General features: G+C 38.0%; 1 protein-coding gene and 1 long non-coding RNA gene across 6 annotated transcripts; both read left to right on the top strand.

The window, feature by feature from the left end:
• The first annotated feature begins 12,224 nt into the window (after window positions 1–12,224).
• On the top strand, window positions 12,225–13,454 carry LOC122148860. Its single transcript, XR_006162675.1, has 3 exons — window positions 12,225–12,251; window positions 12,463–12,556; window positions 12,795–13,454. It is a non-coding gene; the product is annotated as an uncharacterized LOC122148860 (long non-coding RNA).
• Window positions 13,455–14,285: 831 nt separating this feature from the next.
• LOC109099479 (tripartite motif-containing protein 16-like) lies at window positions 14,286–20,231 on the top strand. 5 transcript variants are annotated; one of them, XM_042776080.1, is made up of 8 exons: window positions 14,286–14,651; window positions 14,743–14,806; window positions 14,976–15,558; window positions 16,769–16,864; window positions 16,975–17,208; window positions 17,744–17,891; window positions 18,016–18,063; window positions 19,188–20,231. In XM_042776080.1, the coding sequence occupies exons 3-8, from the start codon at window positions 14,986–14,988 to the stop codon at window positions 19,730–19,732; spliced, it is 1,644 nt and encodes a 547-aa protein (XP_042632014.1). In that variant the 5' UTR covers window positions 14,286–14,651; window positions 14,743–14,806; window positions 14,976–14,985; the 3' UTR covers window positions 19,733–20,231. The 5 variants fall into 5 exon arrangements, with proteins under 5 accessions (XP_042632014.1, XP_042632010.1, XP_042632012.1 ...); XM_042776076.1 differs by having other exon boundaries at window positions 14,922–15,558; XM_042776078.1 differs by having other exon boundaries at window positions 14,882–15,558.
• Window positions 20,232–20,728: the final 497 nt, after the last annotated feature.

Here is a 20,728-nt window from a genome sequence, read left to right as displayed (position 1 = left end):
TTCGCAGTAAAATTGAACATGGATTGACACAGAGATGTATTAATTTCACAATAAATTGATATAATTAAAGTCTACTGTGTTTCACAGTAAACCGGTGGCTTTTTGGCTAGATTTACAACAAGGAAAAGTGCGCTTTTAGATAAACAAGGCAACATAATAGATGCACTTGTGGTAGTAGAAAAACAAAGTTCAAGACCCAGGGGATTGCTTGTAATAAAGATTTAAATGCAAAAGAAAAGGCATGAGAGTCAACTGTTTCTGTCAGTGGTGAGTTTTAATTTAAAATATTTGTGATTGCCTACTTTTATCGTAAAGAAAAGTTGGTTATACGTTGTGCTTAAATGTGTTGCCACTTGCTTGAGCAATGTATTATACAAACCTAAAAGTCAAATGCATGAATAATACATTGTTTATATTTATTGAGTTTAAACTAATGTCTATGAAAGATTGTTACTGTACTGTGATAAAAGAGGATCACAAAGCTGAAAAAGCTTTTTCAGTAACGTTTGTATTTAAAATCAAAATAATGCATAAATGTTGTGTTTGTTGCCTAAACAGCCGTGGATCAGTAGCGGACTGCAAACGAGTCCTGTGTGAAAGCACAATGATTCAGTGCTGCTTCTGAAATGCATTCGTAATGCACATGAATCACATACGCACTGCAAATGGAATATATGTGAAACAACCTTCTCTTTTAACACTCTGCTGGTGATTCCCATATAAGCACTGAGCAGTGTTCATTTAACATCTGGGATTTTGCTGTGTGTGCTTTTGTGAAGAGCCGATTGTACATTTATAGCCTAGAGTTCACCCTAATATAATGTAAGTCTGTTTTTACCTGTTTCATTCTTCTCATTTTTTCTGTGTGCAGGAAATAAGTGAGTTTGTGGTCAGTAAAACCCAAGACAGGGTCATAACTACACATGTACACATAACTACACACTGTTTCGATGGGTCTGCACACCCCAGAAACCTGATTAAACAAGAATCCTTAAAGATGATTGACTGTTATTTAGAAGTATGAAGAGTGTTGACTATTCATACTGATTTTCTCACATTGTGGCCATATTATACTGTCGGAGCCTACGTGAGCAGGTTAGAATTAGTTCACACAGGTCTTTTCTCTACCTAGGTAAAGCACAAACCGTCTCATAAGCAGGGCAACAACATCTGGTCTTGGGTCTTTAGAATAAAATTTACTTAAGAAAAAAAAGTTCAGTGGTTATGGAAATTTGCTCATTGACTGCACTGCACAAACTATTGCCTCAATGCAGTACATTTTTATTTCCCCATAAATATATAACAGTTAAGTGAACATATGTTATTTTTTTTTTTTTTTTTTAAGTTTTACTTTAACCAGAAATTGCCATTTTTGACAAAGGCTTCTTTTAAATTAAATATACATTGCAATTAATTTTCTTTCTAAAAAATAAAATGAAATAAAAGTTAAATTATAGTGTATTATATTACCATATCTGTCATGTTTCTCTGCTGGTTTACATGGTTATAACAAAATGGACCAAATAGTCAATTTCCAACATAAAACTGTCATGGAAGACTCAACACTTCTCTAGACAAGGTCAAATCCAAGACATGTGAAAAATAATAATAATAACAATAATTTCTACAATAAATTATATATTAGGAGATCAAGAGGGATGAACTAAAGTAACTTCTGAATAAGGATATCTCATGAATCTGGATTTATAACAGCAAAGAATTGATTTGGATGACAGGCAAATCCATGTTTTAAGATTTAACCATTATCATCCATTAGGTCCATGAAAGACTAGATATCTCTGCTTAACCAATCCTAAAAATGAATAAAAAAATAAAAAAAATAAAATAGGTAACATTTTATAAAAACTTTCATTAGTCATATGATGCGATTTAAATTTTTCCTTTCTCTTTGGAGTGTTACAAGCTCTTGGTGCATAAAGAAGATCTGTGAAGTTGCAAAGACTAAAGTCTTTATATTCTTTATAAAAGTTAACACTTGTCCACGCCCCCCTGAAACGGCTCGTTCTAACATGCCCCCACATCTCTACATCACTATGTGGGAAGATTTGCACAATGCCGTCCAGATGTTCACGCAAAGACAGAAGGTGTACCTTTTATTCTTGTTGTAGTATTGTTGTTGCCACTGCCGGCATGTCGTATAGACGCTGTGTGTTTCACTGTGAAAGCGAAACTACTTTGTTTGGCCTTCCAAAAGAGGACGATATCTGCTTCGTCATGCCTGGAGCTGATCTGTGCTGGTCGCTGAGGAAATACATCAACTTTGCACTGTGGATCGCTGAATCGGCTTTCACCGTGGATGAAGCAGAGTCCAGCCGGGGGTCACATCTTGTTGCCGTAAGCTCCACTGTCAAATCCGCCAGCCACGCCATTCTCAAGCTGCACGCATCCACTCAATTTAGGCCGCGGCTCACTCTAGGCCTCCGGCCTCTGCTCTGCTCAAGGCCACGGTGTGTGATGCTGTTTTGTTGAGAAAGTGAAACTACTTTGTTTGGCCTTCCAAAAGAAGACAAGACTAGAAGTCATGTTTATATCATGTTTATAATGGGTTTTATGTTTATGTCTCGTCGCTCTGGCCGGATAAGGCATCACAATATGTTAAGGGGTGTTACATTTCCATCACATGCTTGAGTCATTCGGCCAATCATAACGCACTGGATAGCTGGCCAATCAGAGCACACCTCGCTTTTCAGAGCGATGAGCTTTGTAAAAATCGTTGTGTTTCAGAAGGCGGGGCATAGAGGAGAAACAATAATGTACAGTATGTGGAAAATAATGTAATTTTTGAATCTTAAACCGCATAAACACATTTCATTACACCAAATACACAAAATAATGTTCTTTTTAGCAGCATCATATGACCCCTTTAAATCATTAACAAACATTACATAATGCTTAATGGATAATAAATTAATATGTATTCAAAAAATAGAATAGAAACGTGAGGTAATGTGCTTGTTAATGTTTGCTAATACAAGTATTAAACATTAGACAATGTTCAAACAAATCATTATTTCATATAAGGTAAAATGCTTACAAATATCATTAAACTTTCAATTCCGTATGATCAAGCACTTATTGAAAATCTACAAATGATTTTAACAGATGTTATAAAAATTATTTAAAGCATGAGTTAATGCACAACACTTTTGCTGCTGTTGAGGTGTGTTACGTGTAAGAATAGGGCCAGATTTGGCGGTATAGGTAGGTTTAAGGGCTGGTTAAAGGGTCAAGTGTACACGGGTCAGTTTGATTATTATAAGGAAAGATGCTTCAGTCTGTTTATATTATAATGTTTTGATGAATGACTAATTGAAGTTTTTTCTTTTTAAAATGATTTGTTTTCTCCTGTTTATTTATGATTCAAGGGATACCCTGTTTAATGATAAACTGACGAATAGTATACTAATGTGTGTGAGGCAATAAAAAATAAAAAGTTTGCACCAAAATGATAATCCATCATGTCTTTAGATAAACTTATCCAGCCACCCTTTACACAAACCTTGTTACATTAGCTGAAAGTCCAATGCCTATAAAGATACAAAATGATTAGTAATCATTTATAAACATTTGCAAATGATGAATAGTTTCCACTTTAGATTGGGTACTGCAAAAACATAAACAAATAATTAGTAGATTATCTGTTAAGATGTGTAAAGACCCACAAATGAAGATTATATGAACTGAAAGTTTACTTACATTTGTGAGCATTTCAATTTACATTAAATAATCATGTGTTAATCATTAGGTAATGTTTAGTAAGTTCATTAGTAAACATTAACAAGAACATTATCTCATATTTCTAGCTATGTGAATATATTTTAACGAATGATCTGTTAAGCATTATATAATTAATGATTAATAAATGAAAGTTATTATAAAGTGTTACCATGAAATAAAATAAATAGATATTTGTTTCTGAATTAAACATACCTGTTATTCCAGACAGGAGTAATGTGAGGTGTAGAATTGTGAACTTGTGTGCCAATTTCCTAAACCTAATAAAACTAAAAGTAATACAAATTTGTAGGTAAATAACTGGCAGCAGCTTCTTATCAAAGTACTATTTTTAGTATTATTTTTTACATTTTTTATATAGATTTGCACTGTAGTTAAAATAGACCTGTAAATTAATGGTAAAATACTGGCAGCACATTTGCTTATAGTTAATTTGTCTTTACAGTAAAGCACTAAATTAAAACGAAATTTATTTTTTTCATTTCGTTTGTATAAACCGACTGCCTTAAATTGACCAACTGCAATTTGTTTATAAACTAATATTTATAATGTGAGCATATTAGTACTCTGAATTTCATTTGAGTCCACAAAAAAAAAAAAAAAAAAAAAAGATTATTTCTTAAAATAAAATGAACTGAACTAAGCACAATCTTTAAAACTCTAAACAAATTTAATTCAAATCTCTTGAAGAGAACTGCTAACACATGCAGGTGCAACAGGAATTAACCAAGATATTTTCACTGCCTCAGCAACTACAGAGATGCAGCTGTATTTGCTGTATAGTCACCTAGTTCCCTAAACAGCACTTAAAATAAGTGTCTGCAAGAAGATGCAGTCCAAGCCAACCGAGAAAGCAGTTGCAGGAAATACATACATGTATGAAACAAATACATGAGCAGTGTGCTGATGCTCATGTCCTGAGCACTGAGCCCTGGAGCTCCAGCACTAATAATATGGGATGAGCCTCAGACAACAGGGTTTTTTTTTTTTTTTTTACACAAAAGAACAACCAGACAAGACAACTTCTGAAAACAAGCACTTCTTTCTCTGAAGTGCCCTATTACTGAAACACTAGGTGTCGCTGCGGGGTAAGAGAAGGGAGGGAGAAGAAATAACAACCCAGGGCCATATGTATAAAGCCACTCTGAGTAAAATTTTAGTCCTAAGTGTGTCAAAATTCTAAGAATGACGTAATTTTACGCTTATTCCTAGACTTAAGAAAAAGAGTGATTCATATAGGTTCCTAAGTGTTAAGATTTGAGTTGTGTCCCAAACTGAAGTGCGTGGACTCCAGAGGGCGCATTTGAAGTGTGACGTCACAGCGTCACAACGTAAGCTGTCCCAAAGTCAGAATGTGCCCTCTGAAGACCGCATTCCAAGGCCGATTGCGTCACCGCGGCACGACGAAGGCTGACGTATTTCGAAAGCTACATCAAATGCTCCCTCCGTTTCCCGGAATATTAAGTGTACATCTGATGGACACATCCAAAGTCCCTTTAAGACAAGTCATGTCACTCAGCGGTCATCTTTGAAATGCCTTTTTGGTATGTTAGTGCAGATTCTATTTATTTGAATTGATGTAAATCGTGTTGTCCAAAACTGTTTAGTAAGCTTAATTAAATTTCATATTATTATTTTGCCCAAATAGCATAAAAAAAAGCTTATTTTTCAGGCTAGATCAGCCAGTGCGCATAAGCAGTCTTAAGCGCACGTCTCAAAACACTGACTGTTTCTATAGTAACCGGGACTTCTAACGGCAGCTGCTGACTTTACAGATTAGTGATTGGCTATTTTGCTCAGAAGGCGGGGCTTCATTCGGTAGAGCTGCTATATTGAGCGTTGCATTTTTCCCCATTCAAAACAATACGAGTGACATGTCTTGGGTATTCTATATTCATTAGGTGCATCCCAAATTGCATACTTTTGCACTATTCTATGATGTTTTGTAGTATAAATAGTGTGAGTAGTGCGTTCACACTGAAAATTACAAAAAGAAAAAGTGCACTTTAAAGGGTTATATGATGCGATTTCAAATTTTCCTTTCTCTTTGGAGTGTTACAAGCTCTTGGTGCATAAAGAAGATCTGTAAAGTTGCAAAGACTAAAGTCTCAATTCCAAAGAGATATTCTTTAAAGTGAAAGTGACATGACACACAGCCAAGTGTGGTGACCCATACTCAGAATTCGTGCTCTGCATTTAACCCATCCAAAGTGCACACACACAGCAGTAAACACACACACACACTTTGAACACACACCCGGAGCAGTGGGTATCATTTATGCTGCGGCACCCAGGGAGCAGTTGGGGGTTCGGTGCCTTGGCCCAAGACTCGAACCCACAACCTTAGTGTTAAGAGTCAAACTCTCTAACCATTAGGCCACAACTTCCCCTGACGATGAGTCTTAACTTTATAAAAGTTGAGACTCGTCCACGCCCCCTTGAAATGGCTCGTTCTAACACGCCCCCACATCTCTACGTCACTATGTGGGAAGATCTGCATAACACCACCCAGATGTTCACGCAAAGAAAAGAGGTGTACCTTTTATTCTTGTTGTAGTTTTGCTGTTGCCGCCGCCGCCATGTCGTATATAGACGCTGTGTGTTTCACTGTGAAAGCGAAACTACTTTGTTTGGCCTTCCAAAAGAGGATGATATCCGCTCCGTCATGTCTGGAGCTGATCTGTGCTGGTCGCTGAGGAAATGCATCAACTTTGCACTGTGAATTGCCGGATCGGCTTTCACCGTGGACGAGTCCAGCCCGGGGTCGTCACATGTGGTTGCCACAATGCCCAATTTTAATAGACACATTTTTGCTGAAATTCACTGTGCTGTTGTTGTTAACAGGCATGGTTTCTTGCTCTGCCTCAGGATTGCAAGTGTCCTGGGACAGGTGAGAGAGTAAGTGGAAGCTGGTGGAGCTGCTCAGGGAGGACATCAAACTCCAGAGAGAGAGACAGAGGAGAGAAGAGCACAGGAGAGCATGGAGAGAATGGAGAGACAATAAATTATTTATTAACCCTTCTCTCAAGAAGAGAAAACAGTGGAAAAAAAATGGGTACATTACAAGTTTTCAATTTATTTTTTTTTAATGTCACATTGTCAATGAACAACCTAATTTCTGTAGTTTATTTTTGTGATGTAAGTTTAAAATTAAATGAGTAAGTTGTATATATTATTCTTTTTTCTAGTGTAATTTATTTGTAAATGAACCTGAGTACTTTCTGTACATTTTGTATTTTTGTTTTGCATATTCACATGTGTAAATAAAAGAGAAGTAATTATGTACATTGTTCATTTGTTTAATGCAGCTTACAAAACAGTCTTCTATACATTTATTTTATTTTTTTGTCCTGTAAATACATTTTTTACACATTAAAGCAAATAGTTCAATATATTACTGAAGGTACTTTTTACAGTTATTTACAACATAGCTTATATTTAACATCAGAAAAACAACATCAGTTTTGAGCCCAGCCCTGCCTCCATGTGTTCCTGGGTCTTCAGGAGGTCAATCTCTTGGTGAATGGCCAGCACAGTAAAGGTGCCTCAGGTATCCTTTTGAGTACTCTAGGAACTTAAAAATGTATTTTAAGTGCCTCAAAGCTCTTTTTCTAATATGGGTGTAAATATTAAAGAACTGAAATTAGGAAATGGTGCCTTGAAGCACCTAAGGTGGTTCTTGATTATTCTTAATAAAAGGGTTCCTCCAAGAACCGTTAAAAGTTCCTCAGAGAACCACCCCTTTTAGAACGGTGCCTAGAGGCTCTACAGAGGGTTCCACCAGTATGGCAAAGTGAAGAACCCCAAAAGGTGCCTCCAGGAACCTTTAGTATTTTCAGTGACCCTATAGGGTCTGGATTGTGGCACTCCATCACTTTTGCTGTTCACTTCTCAGAAGATCCAGCAGCACTGTCAGGGCCTACCTGCTCAGCCCAAAACCATGAAAAACCTGTCCAGCTCTGCCACACTCAGCTTTATCCTGCAGCAGGGGTCTGGTCTGATTTAGGGAAAGAAGGAAAAGAGAAATTGTTTAGAGCTGTGACAATGTAATTAGTAGAAGAAATATTAAGATACTTTAGTAAACTACTTTAGTAACTAATAATACCACATTGGGAAAAAACTACTAGCCATATTTAAAACCTTAGCTAAGGGTATTCAAGATAATACTTTTACTTAAAGGATAGTTCACCCAAAAATCAAAATTCCAAACCTGGAAGAACTTGAGGGTGAGTAAATGATTACAGAATTTTCATTTTTGGATTAACTATCCTTTAAGTAAAAGTGTTATCTTGCATACTCTAATATACTTAAGGTATTGAGAGTAAAAGAAAAGGTATAATTCGTCAGAATGGTTTTACATTAATATTACTGCTGCACTGATGTGTATGTTGCATTTTAATGTTCAACAAGGTCATTAAATTTAAAGTTGCCTACTAAATATACTGTTGGGTAGTTTAATCTACAAACCCGATTCCAAAAAAGTTGGGACACTGTACAAATTGTGAATAAAAACAGAATGCAATGATGTGGAAGTTTCAAATTTCAATATTTTATTCAGAATACAACATAGATGACATATCAAATGTTTAAACTGAGAAAATGTATCATTTTAAGGGAAAAATAAGTTGATTTTAAATTTAATGGCATCAACACATCTCAAAAAAATTTAAGGGAAAAATATGTTTAGTTCTGTGTGGCATCCCCTCTTTGTTTTAGAACAGTCTGCAAACGTCTGGGCACTGAGGAGACAAGTTGCTCAAGTTTAGGAATAGGAATGTTGTCCCATTCTTGTCTAATACAGGCTTCTAGTTGCTCAACTGCCTTAGGACTCTTTTTGTCGCATCTTCCTCTTTATGATGCGCCAAATATTTTCTATGGGTGAAAGATCTGGACTGCAGGCTGGCCATTTCAGTACCCGGAGCCTTCTTCTACGCAGCCATGATGTTGTAATTGATGCAGTATGTGGTCTGGCATTGTCATGTTGGAAAATGCAAGGTCTTCCCTGAAAGAGACAATGTCTGGATGGGAGCATATGTTGTTCTAGAACTTGGATACACCTTTCATCAGAGAAAATGCCTGCGCTTCTGGATCATGTTTAGATATGGCTTCTTTTTTGACCTATAGAGTTTTATCCGGTAACAGCGAATGGCACGGTGGACTGTGTTCACCAACCGATGTTTTCTGGAAGTATTCCTGAGTCCATGTTGTGATTTCCATTACAGTAGCATTCCTGTATGTGATGCAGTGCCGTCTAAGGGCCGGAAGATCACGGGCATCCAGTATGGTTTTCCGGCCTTGACCCTTACGCACAGAGATTGTTCCAGATTCTCTGAATCTTTGGATGATATTATGCACTGTAGATGATGATAACTTCAAAACTCTTTGCAATTTTTTCTGAGAAACTCCTTTCTGATATTGCTCCACTATTTTTCACCGCAGCATTGGGGGGAATTGGTGATCCTCTGCCCATCTTGACTTCTGAGAGACACCTGCCACTCTGAGAGGCTCTTTTTATACCCAATCATGTTGCCAATTGACCTAATAAGTTGCAAATTGGTCCTCCAGCTGTTCCTTATATGTACATTTAACTTTTCCGGCCTCTTATTGCTACCCGTCACAACTTTTTTGGAATGTGTAGCTCTCATGAAATCCAAAATGAGCCAATATTTAGCATGACATTTCAAAATGTCTCACTTTCAACATTTGATATGTTATCTATATTCTGTTGTGAATAAAATATAAGTTTATGAGATATGTAAATTATTCCATTCCTTTTTTTACTCACAATTTGTATGGAGGAATGTATACAGCAACAAGCAGTATAGCTAAATATTCTTTCGGCAGATAGAACAGCCAGCACTTAATAATCATAAACTCCACCAGGGGTGAGCAGTGTTTGCAGATCACAACAGCATCGCAGGACCACGCGTCATTGATGTAAACACAAAGCCCTCCGCCACTGCGTGATTTTCCTCCCACGACGAGAGCTCTGTCTGCTCGATAGCACGTCAGCTGGTCGAGCTGAATAGCGCCGTCTGGAACGCTGTTGCTGAGCCATGTTTCCGTGAACACAAAAACACAACAGTCTCTTACAGTCCTTTGAGTTGAATGTAGTGGCACCTCCACTGTGGGCGAGATGCAGCAGTGGGGGTCGGTGATGATGTAGGCCTCCGGAGCAGACCGAGATCCCGCAGCTGCGTGGAGTTTAACTCTAAAAATATGGTTCTGCCGACATCCAGCAGAAACCCATGACTGTATGCACGCTTAAAGACAGGAAGATGCGATGAAGACGTACAAAAACACCGACTCACAAGTCAAAAAACACGAAAAACACCGTTGTGAAGGGAAAGAGAGGACGCACCACCATCTTGTTTATAACCGCCAACCGCAGCTTCAAAAACAAGCCCAATATTTTTTTATAATTTATTATCATCAATATTATTTATTACCAATTATTTATTACCAATAAATGAGCCTGCAAGATATTAAACTGAAACTATCATTTTATCTGAAAAGCAAAAATATAAATTATTTTACAAAAATCAGCAAACTGTAACAAAGCATGGAACAAAACTCAACTCCTGTCACCAGTGAGCAGAATAGGATTGGATAGAGGGAAAAGGAGAGAAACCGTTATCACGCTGATATTTGTTCAAATGTTCGTTTTTGTGATAAGTGTGATTTTATCTAGTAATTTTATGCTATACAAATGGGCGTGTCGTTATGGTTGATTGGGTCTGTGCAGAGAATGTCTAATATGGCGAGAAGTTTCACTCTCACTACACTTCCGGCTTCTGAACTGGTTGCAGTTACACCTGATTCCATATGAGGGCGCTCACAGGACGAGTGCAGAATGAATGCAGGTCAATGGTGGTATACCCCTCAAAATCCACTTTTCTCAGTATATAATTTTTTGTCTAGTAATTTGAATGTTGTATTCGAAAGAAGATGCAAAGAAATTACACATTGCTGGGTGTTAGATTTTTCACTTATTTGGTTTAAAAAGTTTTTTAAAATGTCAATGACGTCATACGTTATATGTTCATTAGCAGAATGCTAGCGTGTTATGGGCAACAACAACTCAACCTGTAAGAAATCGAAAGGACATAAGTACTCGTTCATTCAACTTTCGACCTATAACACATGTTGAACTTGCAAAACCTACAATCAGATCTGAGATTTCTCAACGGCAATCGGGTGAAAGGGACGAATTTAGCCTTCTAGCCCCATAGACTCCCATTCATTTTGCACTCATGGCGATCGCCCCCAGTGGAACTCTGGTGGAACTGCAACCAAAATTCGGTACAATAGGACTTAATAGGGAGTGGGAAGGCTCTCCGTAGACGGGCTCTGGTCTGCGGGAGTTTGATACCGCGGCTCCACCCCGAGACACTACTGCGCAGACTCTAGCTCCAAATGACATAATTTACTTAAGATGGCAGCGGCCATACTGAGATGCGTTGAGGTTGAATAGGAGACAAGTCATCCATTTTTTTTTTTTTTTTTTTTTTTTTTCACAGTCTATGAGAAAAACACAAGAGCTTCAAAGGGGAGCTGTTATGTATTTTTTCTTATGTTTTATTAATGGTTTTGCCAAAAATCACAAAACTGGTCTCGTTACGTCACAGCGCCGCGACGAAGGCTGTCCAAATTCGTAGGATCCTTCAAATGCGGCCCACAAATACGTCCTCCTTTTCCCCGAATTGGAAGGATGGGTGTGGTGGATCCTTTCCTGTCCTACCTATCCCATAATTATTTTCGGCAGAGCGTAATGGCGGACGAAGCGAGTGGTAGCGGAGTGGGAGCAGGTGGGAAGGAAGTCGACCGGAAGTTGAAGTCGGCCGTGTGCTGCCATCTTGTAGCAGAACTTCACTTGTGTTAGCATCCCATTGACTCCCATTCATTTTGGCGTCACTTTGACAGCGAATAACTTTACATCTGAGGCGTTTAAAGACTCCATTTGTCCATTATTTATTTCTAAAGATACACGACAATGTATAAAGGGCTCCATTACCTTCTATGTTACATTATGGCCCCGTAGAAACAGTTTTTGTAAAAATAGGCTAACGATTGCGTCATAACCACTCGACTCTCTGTTGCACAGTAGAGAAATTACCGTACAGACAGGAGGAGAAGCTCGCAGGCAATCGGGGAGACGTCAAGAGATATGGCATACTGGCGTTTCATTTTAAAATACTATACAAAATAATTAATCAGAATACTTACTCCTGCTCACTCACGCCAAAGAACTCCCCGCTCAAGCTCGCCGTCTCTGCAAGATTAACGATGGCAGTTTGCACGCACAGCTACTAGAAGGTTTACATCTGTCAGACAGGTTGCTGACGTCATCAAGCTTAGTTTGAGTCTGCGTGTCAGAAACGGAAGTGCAAAAAATCGCTAAAAATGGGCTTCACTTGTCTCAATTGAGTTCAAATGGGGTCGCTGTGTCCATTTCTTTTACTGTCTATGAGTGGGAGAGGAGTATGCTTTTCGATGTAAGTTTTTAAAAAAATGGCTTTTCAAAAAAATATATTTTTTCAGTGGTTGTCTAGTTGTCTAGTCTAGCATTTTTTTTTAATTTGTACGTTTATATGTAAAAAAAAACCCATTACTTTCATAAACTAGCTTCTTCCTTACTGCCTGTGTGAATATCCCCTTACACACAGCTAATTTGTTAGTGATTGAAGCTGTTTTTAACGCTTCTAGGGACGAAAGAGCAGACAGAAATGTTTATAAAGCTCCGGGGAGAGAACGATGAGCTCTTCACCAGAGCAGAGAACTCTGCCACTGTGGGATGGAGGTACAGGAATAAATCTATTTAGAAATCCCATTGTAATATCAAGGCAGTTTTGTTTCTTTTTTGTTTTGTGCAGTACAGATAACATTTCCTGCATTCATTAAACAGCTGAAAACATTTTCTTACTTCTCTTGTTTTTGTCCTTTTGTAGTATAATTCTGTACAGTATTGTTCCACAATTGTCGTTTTGATATCTGTGATTAACACAATTCCAATATTTTCTCTTTTTCTCCTACATTAGGATAGTTTTGGAGAAGATGGGCCTGTCTGGTAAAGTGACACCAGCCCAAGCAAAGAAAAAGTGGGACAATTTAAAAAAGAAATATAAAGTATGTCCATATATAGAAAATAATATTTTTGTTAGTAACAGTTAAAAAAAATCCTAGGTTTAAGCTTACATGTTTTGTGAACAGTTTAGATTTTGACTTGTCTTTAGGAATACAAGTATCCAGGGTCAGTAGAGGGAGTGAGTGGGAAGCCCACTGCTGCTACTTTGCCCTGGTTTGTCCAAATGGATGAGGTTTTAGGACAAAGGCCTTCAATTTGCCCCCCTGTCCTTATTGCCTCCATCCCTATGGACACTCCAGGGCCAAGTGCAGCAGTGAGTGACCAAGAGGAGAGAGAGGAAGAAGAGAGGGAAGGAGATAGGCACCCAGCAGTGAAGAAGAGGAGAAGGGACAGTGACCAGGAGCTGTTAGACCTCATCAGGGAGGACATGAGGCAGCAGAGAGAGGCTGAAGAGAGGAGGGCACAGGAGAGCAGGGAGAGGATGGACAGGCTCTTCTCCATTCTGGAGCGTTGGGTCCCCAAATAAATTTTTTTTTTTTTTTTTTGGGGTGGGAGGGATTAAATTGTTTCCATTGTTAGCTTCAGTTGTTTGAAATAAATTGTTTGAAAGAAATACTTCTCATTCATTGTATTTCTTTTTTATTGTCCATACTTTTCAAAGTAAAAGGAACATTTGTAAAGAAAATTAAGTGTATAATTATTTAATAACATTCAGAAAACAAAATTGAGGTAACAAAATTCAAGAACATACAGAAACTATTTACAGAACTATTTACAGGACAACAGATTTTAACAAATCACTGCAGGATTAATCTGAGTGACCAGGTATTGGACCATTTTTATGTTTAATTACACATACTTATAGAGTACTAAAATATTGCTATTCGAACCAAATATACTCTTAGTATAGGTCTACTTGTTGGTGTTTTTTGTTGTTGTTTTTTTTTTTAATTACAGCCCGTGATAATTAATACATTACAAAAACATCGTAAAAAAAAAAAAAAGGCTAAAAAAAGTCATCCTACTCCTCTACGTCTACAACTATCATCACAGCGTCATCTGCCTTCTTTTTAAACGATTTTTTTTTCAATCCCTCATTAAACAAAAATCACGTTCAGAAAGAAGGCGCGTGAGGAGGGGGCGTAATATTTTATGAACTTCTTTTTAAACGATTTTTTTTTCAATCCCTTATTAAATGTGAGCAGACAGAGTGTCCAGTAGAATACAATGAACATAAATGAAAAGAAACTAAGTTGCTTGTCAGGTTTTCCTTCAAATGAGCCCCAAAACCGCAACAGGCGTATCGATTTGTTCGCGCAACTTTATAAAGAAGAAGGCCAAAGTTTGTATAATATGCAGATTTGGCAACTCTGGTGGGTACGCACTGAAATTATCACGTGACTCCTATCTTACCCCTGATTGGCGGAACTGGGGGTGTATGAAGACCTCTCCCCTACTTTAACTGATGACTGCGCACTCTCGTTCGTCTCTGCGAGCGCGCGCCTGCAGGTTAACATGCCGACAAATGTTCGTTTTGATTAACTTTTCCTTTAGAAAACCATTTTTTGCCAAAATAATTTTTACCATTACACTTTGCACAGTGTTTTCCATATGCTGACACTGTTCAGACCGATGCTCGGTACCACAGCGCTCGCAGCTATCCTGCTCTGCGCCTTGCTTTCCTTCGAAGGGCTTTGCACCGATCACGTGCACGCTCTTACCACCCGTTTAGACGTGAATCTGGCCACTGGACTGTAAGCTCTGTGTTTCTCAACAAACGTTGTCCGACCTTTGTATCACTAAACGATCTGTAAGTAGCACGTATTTGCTTTGAGTCTAACATCAAACAGTGTTTAATGCAGCATGCAGGAACACATCTTATTAGTTTCCTTCTTTTTTAGGTAAACAGTGAGCAGTACATCATCAAGCTTGATTCCATCACCGTTATCATCCTCGAAGACGAAGGTATTGTACGCTTTAACAGGTTCTGTATGAGACTGACACCTCTAGTGGACCTTTCAGTATGTGAGTTGTTTACAGACACGCCTGCTTTGCACACTTCTCTCAAACACACAACCAGGAAACTCCGTGAGAAGAAACTGACACTGATCGGCTGGTGTATGTATGGGTGCAGATGCAGTGAAATGGCTGAAGCCACTGTGTCAGAGGATCAGTTCATCTGTCCGGTGTGTCTGGATCTCCTGAAGGACCCTGTGGCCATTGCCTGTGGACACAGTTACTGTATGAGCTGCATTACAGACTGCTGGGATCAAGAGGATCAGAAGAGAGTCTACAGCTGCCCTCAGTGCAGACAGACCTTCAGCCCAAGACCTAGTATAAGTAAAAACACCATGCTGGCCGAAGTGGTGGAGAAACTGAAGAAGACCGAACTAAAGGCTGCTGTTCCCGCTGGACCCGGAGACGTGGAGTGTGACATCTGCACTGGAAGAAAACACAAAGCTGTCAAGTCCTGTCTGGTGTGTCTGGAGTCTTACTGTCAAACTCACTTTGAGAGTCACCAGGAGTTTCGCTCCGGAAAGAGACACAAAGTGATTGATGCCACTGGACGACTGCAGCAGATGATCTGCCAGAAACACGAGAAGCTTCTGGAGGTGTTCTGTCGTACTGACCAGCGATGTGTTTGCATGATGTGTGCAATGGATGAACATAAAAACCATGAGACTGTATCGACTGCAGCAGAGAGGACAGAGAAAGAGGTATGAACTGAAACACATTGATGTTTTAATGCTGACTCTTCAAGTGTCCAGCAGTGTCCAGCTGTATCACGAGTGCGTCATGTGATCTGCTCTTCCATTGGGAGTCACTACATGACAGCACAAGATGAACTTTGCTCACCTTTGTCACACCGCTCAAGTTCCCAACTCTAACTAAACGTGTTTCTTTTTTGCTGCAAATTGCTTTCAGTTTGAATGTCCATTTCTCCTTTACATAAATTCATCATTGTATAATAATGATGATGACAGTAATAATTAGGCTGGCTTCAGAAAGACAACCTACTGATCTGCTACTTAAGCTTTTTATTCTTCTTCTTATGGCCTGTTCACACCAAGGACAATAACTATAAAGATAACGATAAAGATACAGTTGTAAAAATCGTTCTCAGTATTAAAGAATAGCAGAGTCCGCACCACAACTGTAACGATAAAGGAATAGAGAAACGATATCGTTGGAATCACTTTCATAATTATTTTTTCCAGCTCGTGGATGATAAAAATATTGACAGCCAATCAGAATGCAACCTGCTGTAACAATCACGAGAATTGGATGCACCAATCAGAATCGCTTTATAAGGGCTGTGCTGTAATCACATCCAAAATGTTTTTGAATAATATATGTAAAGTATTATTATGTATATATAAATACACACACATAAATTATATACGAAAATATTTACATGTTATATATTTACCATAAAATAAACTTAAAAATATAAACATGACGTATTTAATATCGTTATCAGTTTATAGTATTATTGTGTAAAACAAAACTTTTTCTTGGTGATGAATGTGGCCTTTACAGCCCTAACGAGAATTTAAAGCGGCAGACGCGCGTGCACCAGAATAAACAGACGCTAATATCGTTATCTTTATAGTTATTGTTCTTGGTGTGAACGGGCTTTTCCCAGCTCTTCAGACTGATCTGACTTGGTGTGCTAGATTTGTTCAGACTGATCCGACTTATGGTTTTCATAAAAATGAAGGTTAAAATCCATAAAAATCCCATAGACTTAAACTGACGGAATGTTCAAATGAGCCAAGACTATTCAAACTCCAACTTTCAAAATTCAAATGTAAACAAACTGAAGCCCATAAGACTCCATTAAAATGTACTATTCCTAATCAATTTGAACTGATTCAAACTCCTCTATCTAATATTGGTTGTTTTGTTATTTTTTCTTTCCTCCAGAAACACCTGAAGGAGACACAGAGAAATCTCCAGCAGAGAATCCAGCAGAGACAGACCGATCTCCAGCAGCTGAGAGAGGCTGTGGAGTCTCATAAGGTGAGTCTGGAGAAGAAGAGAAGTGTGAGACTCAGTTTGACTCCTCTTTCAGTCCCACTGAAGCCGCTGTGAGGAGGCAGTAAGAGCTGATTGTGATGTGTGTCTGACAGCGCTCTGCACAGACAGCAGTGGAGGACAGTGAGAGGATGTTCACTGAGCTCATCCGCTCCATTGAGAGAAGCCGCTCTGAGCTGATACGACTGATCAGAGATAAGGAGAAGACTGCAGTGAGTCGAGCTGAAGGACAAATGGAGCGACTGGAGCAGGAGATTGAAGATCTGAAGAAGAGAAACACTGAGCTGGAGCAGCTCTCACACACAGAAGATCACATCCATTTCCTGCAGGTGACAGAGATCTAGAAAAACAACTGGATTTTAGCAAGATCTGCTGTTAAAGTCTTTAGTTATCAGTGATTATATGAGCCACACAGTTTGATTGAGGAGACCGTAAGCATCATTCTGCTGACAGAAATGTGGTCGTTCCCATGAAACCTGGTTTCACTCAGGTACACTGCAGTAATGAGGTCACCTAATCTAATAATAGAGACTTATCTGTTTTGTGCATTTTAATTTGCCAGATGTTTAATCACTAAAATCCTGGGTTTAATCATGTTTAAAAACGTCTCCTCTTTGATGATGCCTCATGAGAGAGTAAATCTTTATTCACATTTCATTATTTATTTTATTTTGGGGGTAGCTAAACGTTTCATTAGTGAAAAATCGGTTGATGGGTATCATACTATTATTTTATTCGTCAGCTCATATTTGCTCGAACTTCAAAAGTGAGCGTGGAAGCTGTTATTAAATGTCTATTAGTGTATGTAGTGTACAGTATCTTTGCGTTTAGTTGTGTTCATCTTAGATTTTTTTATTCCTGCAGAGTCTTCAGTGTCTCTCGGCTCCTCCTGAATCTACAGAAAACATCTCTGTCGGTGTCCTCTCTTCTTTTGATGACGTGAGAGAATCTGTCGGTCAGCTGAGACTCAAACTGGAGGATTTCTGCAAAGAGGAGATGAAAAATCTATCTGGTAAAATATTACAGATTCAGCTGCTGTCGTGGGCCAAACATCATCTAATATCATATAGAAAATCTTAAGCAATGACTACAGGTGTGATATTCTCTCTGAGTGTTTATATCTGTTATTTTCACAGTCACTCACAGTTACATTGTTCCCAGAACCAGAGAGGATCTCCTGCAATGTAAGTCACTAACAAACACAATGACACATCTAGAAAGTTTAATTAAAAGTGCTTAGAAAACATTATCAGTGTTCACCGTTCATTAATAAACAAAGTTATTCCAAATTACTGCAGTTTACTTTGAATTGCTAATTATTTCTCTAGGGTTACTGTATTAATAATATTTAAAACTAATTTAATAAGTAATACTCGTTTCATTTCAAGTTACATTCTTAAAACCACTACAACCCAAAATACAAATACATGATGTGATACTAATAATGTTAGTGTTTATTTATTGTTTATTTTTAAGTTACATTCTTAAAACCACTACAACCCAAAACAGATCCTACAACCCAAAATACAAATACATGATGTGATACTAATAATGTCCATATATCTACAGGCTTCTGTGCTCGATGGGGAAAAAAAAAATATAAAAAAAAAGCATTATAAACGAAATGAATCCATTTTCAAAGAAGCACTTTTTTTCAGTCTGAGCAACAAGCTTTTATAATTCAGCTACACAAAAAGATAAATATTAAAGAAAGTTGAGATAGATATGAGAGAGGGGGAATCTGGACCCGAAACTTTCCAGATCAAGAGAATAGATCATACCAATCTTTTAAAGTGCCCCTATTATGGGTTCATATTTTGGTTTTGGGAGTCCCCAACAGTAGGTTGACGTGCATGTAAGGTCTAAAAATATGCATTTATTTTTACCATATTTGCTCAACGACTCCCAAACGATTTTTTAATGATTCATTTTTCCAAACCCCTCCTTTGGTGATGCTAATCTGCGTTACTGTGGAAACCACTGTTTTTACCGCTACAAAAGCGGCACCTAGTGGCGGGAATGAATTTGCATCTTCATTCAGACCAATGCGAACACTCAAACAAGTGGGCGGGCAATATGCTAATGTCTCATGTGTCAACACGAAACGGCTTGGGATTCCTTTTAAAAACGACTCGTTTCAATGATTCAGAGTCGACTCTTTATTTTGAGAGATAATAACTTTATATCTTTCAGATTTAAAACTTGTTTACATTCACCTAGAGCTGTGTTACACTGCATGAAAGATCATTTACAAACATCCATAATAGGGGCGCTTTAAAATAAAAGGTAACTTTATTCTCTCCATCAGATTCCCACCAGCTCACTCTGGATCCAAACACGGCCCACAAACGCCTCAGTCTGTCTGAGGGGAACCGAGTGGTGACCTGCAGTGGCACACCCCAGCTGTATCCTGATCATCCCGACAGATTTGATTATTACCCTCAGCTGCTGTGTAGAGAGAGTGTGTGTGGACGCTGTTACTGGGAGCTGGAGTGGAGTGGATCTGTTTATGGTGTGGGTATATCAGTGTCCTATAAGAGCATCAGCAGGAAGGGCTCGGGTTATGAGTGCTTCTTTGGATTCAATGATCAGTCCTGGAGCTTGTCCTGCTCTCCCTCCAGTTTCTCATTCTGGCACAATAACAAACAGACTAAACTCCCTGTTCCCTCCAGCTGCTGTAGGATAGGAGTGTTTGTGGATCACGGAGCAGGAACTCTGTCCTTCTACAGCGTCTCTGACACAGTGAGCCTCATCCACACAGTCCTGACCACATTCACGCAGCCGCTCTATCCTGGGTTCAACGTCTACGGTCGTCAATCATCAGCTAAACTATTAGAAGTATGTACAGTGTAGAGATTTTACACGTTGTACTGTTATCAGGGGTCAAAGCAAAAAAAAAAAATCCTGAGCCTGAACTTTTTCCCGGGAGTTGGGGAAAAACATTCTGAAATGTTGTTCAAAAGGAATAATGGTAAATTAAATACTAGGAAATGAATATAAAATAGGAAATATACAAAGACAGTTTACTACAGAAAACTACAGTTCAGTTTAATTAACAACATCTAAAACATTAAAATGGTCCAAGAGCTGGTAACTTAAACAGGGTTCATAGAGATACTGCAAAATAAAATTTGAGGACTTTAAAGGACTTTCACTACTTTTTTGGTTTTCAAGGACTAAAATCAGATCTCCCTTATCAATATTGTTATCTTTCAAATTCTAATAAATAAACTAATTAAACAAAATGGTATAAATAAAGTGCAGCACATGCAAAGAATGCAATGACTTTGGTAACTTTAACATTTGAAAGGATACTATGCCAAAGTTATCGCTTTCCTTATTCAAACTGATTTTATTTTTCATGAATTTATGATTGACCTGAAGAATGAAATCTGTATAATACACTTGGAAAATTCTGAGCTTTATCACGCTCATAGACACTAGGGTTTGAAAATACACTTAACTCACAAGGTGAGACAAAATGCAGATACTTTGTTCACTAGAACGAGACAATGTTTTAAAACTAAGAAATTTTCAAATGACAAAATATTTGTCTTTTAATCACAAAATGTAAAACAATGCGGTTGTATTTTGAAATGTTTTCACCAATCTAGTGCTAATTTAGTGGTTGGGGTTTGTCCTGTTGCTAATTTTACACAATGATTACAAAATTTGTCTAAAAAAGGTTTTTATATAATGAAAAAATTAGCCTTATAACACAAACTATTATTTTTAAGATTATTTTTTTTCCTTCTAGGGTCTGAAATGGAGAAATTTGAGTCAATGTTGATAATTAAACAATATTTTGCTGAATGTGATTCGTTCAAAAACTGATTCATTCAAGGAATG

The sequence above is a fragment of the Cyprinus carpio genome, chromosome A19 (assembly GCF_018340385.1).
Source record: "Cyprinus carpio isolate SPL01 chromosome A19, ASM1834038v1, whole genome shotgun sequence".
Classification (NCBI taxonomy): Eukaryota; Metazoa; Chordata; class Actinopteri; order Cypriniformes; family Cyprinidae; genus Cyprinus; species Cyprinus carpio.
The sequence above is the reverse complement of the archived record's forward strand: the minus strand, read 5'-3'. Positions and strand labels throughout refer to the sequence as shown.